At 64.5% G+C, this 10454-nt stretch overlaps 1 protein-coding gene across 1 annotated transcript; it reads left to right on the top strand.

The window, feature by feature from the left end:
- The first annotated feature begins 200 nt into the window (after window positions 1–200).
- Window positions 201–10230, top strand: LOC101931294 (phosphatidylinositol transfer protein beta isoform-like). Its single transcript, XM_065591064.1, has 11 exons — window positions 201–341; window positions 431–461; window positions 863–1008; window positions 1251–1342; window positions 5047–5054; window positions 5301–5375; window positions 5696–5779; window positions 6574–6651; window positions 8808–8918; window positions 9857–9979; window positions 10075–10230. The coding sequence occupies exons 1-11, from the start codon at window positions 232–234 to the stop codon at window positions 10120–10122; spliced, it is 906 nt and encodes a 301-aa protein (XP_065447136.1). The 5' UTR covers window positions 201–231; the 3' UTR covers window positions 10123–10230.
- The last annotated feature ends 224 nt before the right edge of the window (window positions 10231–10454 follow it).

Below are 10454 nucleotides of genomic sequence, written 5' to 3'. Positions count from 1 at the left end.
GGGCTGGGGGCGGGGCGGGGCCGCGCTGTGCTGGGCAGTGTCTGTAGCGTTGCGATGAAGCCCAGGCGTGCCTCAGTTTCCCTCCGTATGCCGTGTGGCTGACCCGTGGGGGAGGGGCAGCTCGGGGAGGGGGGAGCCGGGCTAGGCCCCGCCCCCGAAGGGTCCAGCGCCTTTCCCTGAGCCCCGCCCCTCCCCACCGACGCGGGGCGATGACGTCATCGCCGAGCCCCGATGTCGGGCTGGGGCTGTGGGCAAGGCGAGGGCGGAAGTGGCGCCAAAGGGGCGGGGCTCCGCCGCTTCCTGCTTCCGGTGCAGCGCGGGATGGTGCTGATCAAAGAGTTGTGAGTGGGGAGGGGGGGTCCGGCGGGGCGGGGGGTGGGGGAGGGGCGCTGGGGGCTCCCAGCTCTGACCCCCCCTTTTCTCTCCGCAGCCGCGTGCTGCTGCCCTGCTCCGTGGAAGAGGTGAGTCCCGAGGGCGGGGCATGGGCTGGCTGGAGGGGGCAGGGCTGGCTGGGGGCGGGGCATGGGCTGGCTACAGGGGGCGGGGCTAGCTGGGAGGGCGGGGCATGGACTGGCTAGAGGGGGCGGGGCTATCTGGGAGGGCGGGGCATGGACTGGCTGGAGGGGCGGGGCTAGCTGGGAGGGCGGGGCATGGACTGGTGTTGGAGGGCAGGGCTGGGCTAGCTGGAGGGGGCGGGGTTAGCTTGGGGGGAGGGGCTAGCTGGAGGGGGCGGGGTTAGCTTGGGGGAGGGGCTAGCTGGAGGGGGCGGGGTTAGCTGGGAGGGCTGGGGTGGGGCGGCGCCGAGGGGGGGATGGACTGGCTGGAGGGGGGCGGGGCGCCGGGCTCAATCCGTCTCCCCCAGTACCAGGTGGGGCAGCTGTTCGCAGTGGCGGAGGCCAGCAAGAACAACACGGGGGGCGGGGAGGGCATCGAGGTGGTGACCAACGAGCCCTACGAGCGCCCGGGCGAGGCCGGCCAGTACACCCACAAGATCTACCACCTGCACAGGTGAGCACGACGTGGGGGTTGCTTGGACAGCAGCATGTGGGGGGAGGGGACAGCGGGATGTGGGGAGAGGGGATAGCATGGCGGCTGGGGGGGTTGTGCTTGGGGGGCCAGGGGAGTCAGGTGCTGTCCAAGGGAGGGCTGGGGAGGTGGGAGGTGCCCCCAGGGTGGGGGTGGGGCTGGGGCTGGTGGAGTGGGGCAGAGCCAAGGCCCGTGGCTCTGAGCACCACATGCTCCCCCCACAGCAAGGTGCCCGCCTTCGTCAAGATGTTGGCGCCCGAGGGCTCCCTGGTGTTCCACGAGAAGGCCTGGAACGCCTACCCCTACTGCCGCACCGGTGAGCCCCGACCCCTGACCCCACCCCGACCCCTACTGCCGCACCGGTGAGCCCCGACCCCTGACCCCACCCCGACCCCTGACCCCACCCCGAACCCTACTGCCGCACTGGTGAGCCTTGACCGCTGACTCCACCGCGATCCCTGACTCCTACTGCCGCACCGGTGAGCTCCGATCCCTGACCCCACCCCGACCCCTACTGCCGCACCGGTGAGCCCTGACCCCACCGCGACCCCTGACCCCACCCCGAACCCTACTGCCGCACTGGTGAGCCTTGACCGCTGACCCCACCGCGATCCCTGACCCCTACCGCCGCACCGGTGAGCCCCTGTGATGGAGCGGGAACTGGGGCAGTGTGACTTACTGTGGTCTGTGAATGCTGACAGGGGAGTGTGGCTGGGATAGTCGGCATTGGGGGATGGGAGTCTGCCCGAGGGAGAATACCTGAGTGTGTAACATGAGAACCCAGGAAGGGGTTAGAGGCCAGGTGACACCTTTGCCTGGGAGACAGAAAAAAGGCTGTGGGAGGGGTCCCTGAAGGGAGAGTTTTTCAGGAGCTCGTTGGTGAGGTGGCTGGGAGGCAGACGGGGCTCTGACCTCCCAAGGGGGCTGTGGGGCCCGGGGACCCCAAGATGGACCTAACTGAGGGGGTCCTGTCGTCTGTGCCTGCAAGACCTGTCTTGGACTGTATTCCTGTCATCCAAATAAACCTTCTGCTTTACTGGCTGGCTGAGAGTCATGGTGAATCGCAGGAAGCCGGGGGTGCAGGGCCCTGACTCCCCAACACTCTGTGACAACTGGTGGCAGAGGTGGGATGTGCTGCATCCTGTGGACGGTGCGTCCTGCATTATGTGACTGGGGAGCAGTAAAACGAAGGGGGATTAACGAGGACCAGGCGTGCTGAAGGCTCAGAGAGGAGCAGTTTTGGGGGGCGGAGGAGCTATGCTTAACCCCTGGGAGCGTGTGACCAGCGAGAAGGACTGTTGCAGTAACAGGGTACCCCGGGGACCGCGATGAGCGATTCCAGGGGCGGAGGAGTCTGCGGCTTGACCCTGGCAGAGAGGTGGTGACCTGGAGAAGGGCTGGCACACTAGGGGTCTCCCTGGAAACCGTGGGGAGCTGAGAGCACACAGACCTGTGAGTCCACAGCAATTTGGGACCAGTGGGATGATGTAGAACCATCTCTTTACGAGGGACCTGGTGGAGCTGTGCAGGCAGAGGGGGCTGCGCAGTGGGAGGCTCACCAAAGAACAGCTCATTGCCCAGCTGGAGGAGGGAGATCGCTCAGAGGAGCTGGTCCCTGTCCCAGAGGGAAGGAGAATCTGGCTCGAGCCCAGAGGAAGCAGAAGGTCTGGTATGACCACATGGCGTGGGCCCGCGCCTTCGCCACTGGGGATTAGGTGATGGTCCTCATCCCCGTGAGGAAGAACAAACTCCAGGCCGCCTGGGAAGGGCCCTTCAAGATTATCAAGCAACTAAACGAGGTAAACTATGTGGTGGAGCTGTCGAACCGGGCACACCACCACCGGGTGTACCATGTGAATATGATGAAGCCATATTTTGACAGGGGGAATGTGGTGTTGGCCGTGTGTGGACATTGGGAGGAGCAGGGAGATGACCCTTTAGTAGATCTATTCCCTGGGACAAGAGCTGGCTTCTCCCTGGAAGCAATTCCCCTCTCTGATCGGCTAACCCCTGCCCAGCGAGCTGAGATCAGAGGGGTGCTGCATCGGTACCGACAGCTGTTTTCCAACCAGCCTGGACGCACTAATCTGACTGTCCACCGGGTGCAGACAGGATCGCACCCGCCGATAAAATGCTCCCCCTTCCGAGTCACAGGGAAAACTGCTCAGGACCTGGAAAGAGAGGTCAATGACATGCTGGCTTTGGGGGTGATCCAGCCGTCTTCCAGCCCTTGGGCCTCGCCGGTGGTGCTGGTCCCCAAAAAGGACGGGTTGATCCGGTTCTGTGTGGACTATCGGAAGCTCAATGCCATCACTGTAGCCGATGCCTACCCCATGCCCAAGCCTGACGAGCTCCTAGACAAGCTGGGGGGGAGCTCGGTACCTGACCACCATGGATCTTACAAAGGGCTACTGGCAAGTGCCGCTGGATGCAGATGCCAGGCTGAAATCCGCCTTTATCACCCCTCTGGGGCTCTATGAGTTCCCGACCCTGCCCTTCGGCCTCAAGGGAGCGCCGGCCACCTTCCAGCGCCTGGTGGATCAGCTATTGAGGGGGATGGAGAGTTTTGCTGTGGCATATATTGACATCTGTGTCTTTAGCCAGACCTGGGAGAACCACATGTCCCAGGTTAGACAAGTGCTGGACCGACTCCAGGAGGCTGGGCTGACCGTAAAACTGGAGAAGTGCAAGGTGGGGATGGCTGAGGTATCCTACCTAGGCCACCGGGTGGGAAGCGGCTGCCTAAAGCCGGAACCAGCCAAAGTGGAGGGGATCAGAGACTGGCACACTCCACAAACCAAAAAGCTGGTCCAGGCCTTTATTGGGATGGCGGGGTACTATCGAAGGTTCGTGCCCCACTTTAGCGCCATAGCCGCCCCCATCACTGAGCTGTGCAAGAAGGGGAAGCCAGACAAAGTGGTCTGGACCGAGGAGTGCCAGGAGGCTCTCCGGGCGCTGAAGGAGGCTCTGGTCAGTGGCCCAGTTCTGGCAAACCCAGACTTTGACAAGCCCTTTATGGTGTTCACCGACGCCTCAGACACAGGACTGGGGGCGGTGTTAATGCAGGAGGATGAAAAGGGGGAGAGACACCCCAGCGTGTACCTGAGCAAGAAGTTGCTACCCCGGGAGCAGAACTACGCGGCCATGGAGAAGGAATGCCTGGCCATGGTGTGGGCCCTCAAGAAACTAGAGCCATATCTCTTTGGGCGACACTTCACCGTGCACACCGACCACTCTCCCCTGACCTGGCTGCACCAGATGAAAGGAGCCAACGCCAAGCTCCTGAGGTGGAGCCGGCTCCTGCAGGATTATGACATGGACGTGACAACCTGATAGCGGACGCGTTGTCCCGGAGAGAGGGCCCTGAACTTCCCCAGGTCACTGGTCAGAGCGACCCCGCCCAGTTCAGTCTCGAAGGGGGGGAGAAATGTGATGGAGCAGGGAGGATTTGATCTAGGAATGTCATCTAGTTTTACTGGGACTGTCTGCATGGGGGATGGGAGAGCAGGGGGTGACTGCTGGAGGGAGGATACCTGAGCCAGGAGGGGGCTGGGGCCAGGTGACACTAGACAGAGGGTGGAGGAGGAGCCGGGGGGAGGCTGAGTGAGACGGCTGGGGGAGGGTTTCAATTTGGAGCTGGCTGGGGAGATGGGGGGAGGCCCAGAACCTGGGTCTGGGCTCCCCACCCCCCAAGATGGATCTGACTAAGGGGTCCTGGTCTCTGTACCTACAAACTCTGTTTGGGACTCTGTTCCTGTTGGCTAATAACCCTTCTGTGTTGCTGCCTGGCTGGGAGTCCCGGGGAATCGCAGGAAGTGGGGAGTGCAGGGCCCTGACTCACCCACACACCGTGACAGCCTCGCACCTGGACGCCTGGGTTCTATCCCGGCCAGCTGGGGGCAGGGGGGGGGGCTGGGAGCCCGGACGCCTGGGTTCTCTGCTGTTGATGTTAGCTGCTAATCTCCCCCATCTCTCTCTTTCTCTCGCTTGTTCCTTCTGTCCTGGGGTCCGGGCCTGCAGTTGTCACAGTAAGTGCCTTCCACTTCCTATCTCAGCTGGGGGGCGGGATCCATGGGGAGGGGGATGTGGCAGGTCTTCACTCCCCAGGGGCTGGGGGATCCCCCCTGGGACTCCGTTCCCAATATGGGGCCGGAATCTGGCCTCCCATTGTCTTGCTGTGTCTGCCCCTGCCTGGGAGGTGTCTGCGGGCAGCCCCCAGAGGCTGGGGGGTTCTGGGCTCTGTGACCGCCCCTCACTTGTGACTGACCCCCCAGAACGAGTACATGAAGGACGATTTCATCATCAAGATTGAGACGTGGCACAAACCCGACCTGGGCACCCAGGACAATGTAAGTAAGCCCCGCCCCCTGGTGCCCCAGCCCCGTCCCCTGGCAGCTCCACCCCCGGTGCACCCCCCCCCCGCCCCCGTCAGCCCCCCCCATCAGTTCCTCCCCCCCCAGTACGCCCCGCGGCCATGCCAGGCCCAATCCCCCTGGCAGCCCTGCCCCGGCCAGGCCCGCTCCCCAGGGAAGGAGGCCAAAGTAGGGGAGCGCCCTGGGGGTGGGTGTCCCCTCTTAGCCAGCGCCTCCCCCGACCTGGGCAGTGAGACCACCTACCCATAATGCTCTGCTCCCCCCTTGGTGACGGCTCCCCTCCCTGCTCGGAGCAGGTTCACGGTCTGGACACAGAGACATGGAAGGACGTAGAAGTCGTTCACATAGACATCGCTGACCGGACCCAGGTGTCCGAGGAGGTGAGAGCCCACACACCGCCGGTGCCCCTCACTCCCGACCCGCAGCCCCTGCTAGCCCAGCCCTGCCCCCCCTCAGCTCTGCCGGTGCCCCTCACTCCTGACCCGCGGCCCCTGCCAGCCCAGCCCTGCCCCCCCCACAGCTCTGCCAATGCCCCTCACTCCCGACCCGCATCCCCTGCCAGCCCAGCCCTGCCCCCTCCCCAGCTCTGCCAGTGCCCCTCACTCCCGACCCGCAGCCCCTGCCAGCCCAGCCCTGCCCTGCCCCCCCAGCTCTGCCAGTGCCCCTCACTCCCGACCCGCAGCCCCTGCTAGCCCAGCCCTGCCCCTCCCAGCTCTGCCGGTGCCCCGCAGCCCCTGCTAGCCCAGCCCTGCTCCTCCCAGCTCTGCCGGTGCCCCTCACTCCTGACCCGCAGCCCCTGCTAGCCCAGCCCTGCCCCCCCAGCTCTGCCGGTGCCCCTCACTCCCGACCCGCAGCCCCTGCTAGCCCAGCCCTGCTCCTCCCAGCTCTGCCGGTGCCCCTCACTCCTGACCCGCAGCCCCTGCTAGCCCAGCCCTGCCCCCCCCAGCTCTGCCGGTGCCCCTCACTCCCGACCCGCAGCCCCTGCTAGCCCAGCCCCGCCCCCCCCAGCTCTGCCGGTGCCCCTCACTCCCGACCCGCAGCCCCTGCTAGCCCAGCCCTGCCCCCCCCAGCTCTGCCGGTGCCCCTCACTCCCGACCCGCAGCCCCTGCTAGCCCAGCCCTGCCTGCAGGGTGTCTGGAGGCAGGTCAGCACTAACTGCCTCTCTCTGTGCCAGGATTACAAAGCAGATGAAGATCCGGCTCTTTTCACATCCGTGAAGACGGGGCGAGGGCCACTCGGTCCAGACTGGAAGGTACCTGCTGCCTAGTGGCTTAGAGCAGTGAGAGAGAGGGGAGGGGCTGAGAGCCCGGACTCCTGGGTTCAGGGCAGCATGTCTGCACCTGTTTGCATCGTCACATTGAACACGGTTTGTTGAGGAAATCTGCCTCCCCACTCTGAGAATTGTACGGGGGGGGGTCGACAGACGTGCACAAGGGGGACACGGGGGTCTAGTGAACGTGGACTGTCCGAAAGCCTTGGACAAGGCCCCTCCCCAAAGGCTCTTCCGCAAAGGGAGCTGTTGTGGGATAAGGGGGCAGGTCCTCTCATGGATTGGGAACTGGTTAAAAGACAGGGAACAAAGGGCAGGAAGAAATGGTCAGTTCTCAGAATGGAGAGGGGTAACTAGTGGTGTCCCCCAGGGGTCTGTTCTGGGCCCCGTCCTAGTCAACATAGTCATAAACGATCTGGAAAAGGGGTGAACAGGGAGGTGGCAAAATGTGCAGACGATACAAAGCTACTCAAGATAGTTAAGTCCCAGGCAGGCTGTGAAGAGCTACAAAAGGATCTCACAAAACTGGGTGGCCAATGAAATTCAGTGGTGATCAATGCAAAGTAATGCACATTGGAAACCAGAATCCCAGTGCTGGGGTCTGAATGAGCCGTTCCCACTCAGGATCTTGGCGGCATTGCGGAGAGTTCTCTGAAAACATCCAGAATGTGCAGCCGCAGCCAAAAAATGGAGCGGACTGTTGGGAACCATTAGGAAAGGGAGAGATAATAAGACAGAAAATCTCATGTTAGCTCTATATAAATCCCTGGTGTCACGGGGTCCCCGGGCGATGCTCTGGAACTGCTCCCCACAAAGCCAGTCAGGACTCTGGGGAGCCTCCTCTCCCTCGGAGCAGACTGTCTTCAGGGCAAGAAGCTCACACGGCTTCACCTCCTGGGTCTGACCTGGGAGCATTCAGCATATGCCCCTCCGTGCGCTTCCCACAGCGAGTCCGCCCAGGCGGGGTCCTGGGGAAGCCAGAGGGTCCTGCACCCCCACTTCGCAGTCAGACGTGACTCTCAGCCAGCCAGTAACACAGATGGTTTATTATTCGACAGGAACACGGCGTAGGGCAGAGCTTGTTAGCACAGAAATCTGTGACTTTCAGCCAAGTCCATCTTGGGGGGAGGGGAGCCCAGAACCAGGGCTCTGCCTCCCCCTGCGCCCCAAGCCAGCCGAGACCGACTCCTTCCAGCTGCCTGGCCCCTGCCGGCCCGTTGCTCCTCCTCTGTCCTGGGCTAAGAGTCACCTGGTCGCGTCCCCCTCCTGGGTCTCAGGTTACGAAGGGGCCACAGCATCGGTGCAGGCAGCTGGAGCAGCCCCCGCAAGTCACCCCCCCTTATTCCCACCACCTGGACATTGGTGCAATACACAGGGAAACTGAGGCACGCACAGCATTCATGCCAAACAGCCAGACTCACATAGGCTTCCGTATAACATAACAAGGGACAGTCCCCCTTCGTCACACGTGAGACACCCACACCTTGAACACTGTGTGTAGATCTGGTTGCCCCACCTCCAACCAGACAGACTGGAATCGGAACAGGGACAGAAATGATTAGGGGCATGGAACGGCTGCCGTGTGAGGAGAGATTAATAAGACTGGCAAAGAGACGGTTAAGGGGAGATACGATTGAGGTCTATAAAATCATGACGGGTGTGGAGAAAGTGGATAAGGAAGTGTTGTTTACTCCTCCTCATAGCACAAGAACTAGGGGTCACCCAATGACATTAGTTGGCAGCAGGTTTAAAACAAAGGAAGTATTTCTTCCCCCAACGCCCGGACAGCCTGGGGAACTCGGTGCCAGGGGGATGTTGTGAAGGCCAAGGCTATAACAGGGCTCAACAAAGAACTAGCCAAGTTCCTGGAGGATGGGTCCATCTCTGGCTAGTGGCCAGGCAGGGCAGGGACGCACCCCCTTGCTCTGAGCGGCCCTTGAGACACAACAAATCCCACACCTTGCCAGGGGTTAGCCTGGATGTCCCTTGTGCCCCGTCTAACCCCATGGCCGGCTGGGCGTGGGCGCCGGGCTGGACACTGGAGAATTGCTCCAGAGGGAATGACCAGAACAGGGCGCCTGGCACTGCCCGCTCTCAGCCGGCGGAACCGTTCTTACATCCTTTGCGTCCTTTCCTAGCGGGAACTGGGCAGTAACCAGGAGTCTCCCCACATGTGCGCCTACAAGCTGGTGACGGTGAACTTCCGCTGGTGGGGCCTGCAGGGCCGCATGGAGAAATTCATACACAAGGTGAGATGGCGCCGTCCCCCTCCTGGGGGCGCCGGCTCTCACTCACCCCGGGGCCGGGACACGGGGCTCCTCCCCTCCAGGGGGGCGCCGGCTCCCACCCGCCCCGGCGCAGGGACATGGGGCCGTTCCCCTCCAGGGGGCGCTGGCTCCCACCCGCCCCGGCGCAGGGACACGGGGCCGTTCCCCTCCAGGGGGCGCCGGCTCCCACCCGCCCCGGGGCTGGGACACGGGGCCGTTCCCCTCTAGGGGGTGCCGGCTCCCACCCGCCCCGGGGCTGGGACACGGGGGCGTTCCCCTCTAGGGGGTGCCGGCTCCCACCCGCTCCGGCGCAGGGACACGGGGCCGTTCCCCTCCAGGGGGCGTCGGCTCCCACCCGCTCCGGCGCAGGGACACGGGGCCGTTCCCCTCCAGGGGGCGCCGGCTCCCACCCGCTCCGGCGCAGGGACACGGGGCCGTTCCCCTCCAGGGGGCGCCGGCTCCCACCCGCTCCGGCGCAGGGACACGGGGCCGTTCCCCTCCAGGGGGCGCTGGCTCCCACCCGCCCCGGCGCAGGGACACGGGGCCATTCCCCTCCAGGGGGCGCTGGCTCCCACCCGCCCCGGTGCAGGGACACGGGGCCGGGACACGGGGCCGTTCCCCTCCAGGGGGCGCCGGCTCCCACCCGCTCCGGCGCAGGGACACGGGGCCGTTCCCCTCCAGGGGGCGCTGGCTCCCACCCGCCCCGGCGCAGGGACACGGGGCCGTTCCCCTCCAGGGGGCGCTGGCTCCCACCCGCCCCGGCGCAGGGACACGGGGCCGGGACACGGGGCCGTTCCCCTCCAGGGGGCGCCGGCTCCCACCCGCCCCGGGGCTGGGCTGGCTGGCTCAGATGGGGAACGGGCCACGGGGCCTGTCCATCCGGCCCCCAGCATGACGCCGCTCTCTGTCTCTCCCCCTAGCAAGAGCAACGGCTCTTCACCAATTTCAACCGGCAGGTCTTCTGCTGGCTGGACAAGTGGGTGGATCTGAGCATGGCCGACATTCGCCGCATGGAGGAGGAGACGCAGAAGGAGCTGGATGAGGTGGGGGCGGGGGGGGTCTGCCCCCTAGGGGAGGAGGCAGGTTTCTGTGGGGGCGGGGCTAGCCAGGGCTTAACTCCGCCCTCTCCCCCTTGCAGATGAGGCAGAACGGCGCAGTGCGGGGGATGGCGGCCGGAGACGAGTGACCCCGGCGGGTGCCACAGGACACTGACTTGGTATTGGTTGTGGGGGAAGGTGGGGCTGGACGGGGCCAGGGAGAGGGGCGCAGGGCCTGGAGGGGCCTTCCTTGGATTGAGGCTTTGAGCTGGGGGGTGAGGGGCTCTCGGGACAGGAATTGGGGGGCTGGATCTGGGGTTCCCAGTCTCTTGCTAACGCCCCCGTCTCCCCTAGGACTCTGCCCCCCTCCCGCCTGGGAGCGAGGACCCAGCTGCCTTCGTGGGACCCCGGGGATCCCCCTTCTCTCTCCGTCCAGCTGGGGGCGCTGGGAACCCCCCTCCCCGACTGATCATGGTCTAGC

Source organism: Chrysemys picta, chromosome 4 (genome assembly GCF_011386835.1).
Source record: "Chrysemys picta bellii isolate R12L10 chromosome 4, ASM1138683v2, whole genome shotgun sequence".
In the NCBI taxonomy this organism is placed as follows: Eukaryota; Metazoa; Chordata; order Testudines; family Emydidae; genus Chrysemys; species Chrysemys picta.
This window is presented reverse-complemented; position numbering and strand designations above follow the sequence as displayed.

What these genes read in the sequence shown, in the direction of transcription:
- LOC101931294 (XM_065591064.1), top strand. Translation starts at nt 232, where the DNA reads ATGTCGGGCTGGGGCTGTGGGCAAGGCGAGGGCGGAAGTGGCGCCAAA. An exon ending in AAGATCTACCACCTGCACAG is followed by an intron (nt 1,009 to 1,250) that starts GTGAGCACGACG and finishes CTCCCCCCACAG; the next exon opens with CAAGGTGCCCGCCTTCGTCA. An exon ending in TGGAGAAATTCATACACAAG is followed by an intron (nt 8,919 to 9,856) that starts GTGAGATGGCGC and finishes CTCTCCCCCTAG; the next exon opens with CAAGAGCAACGGCTCTTCAC.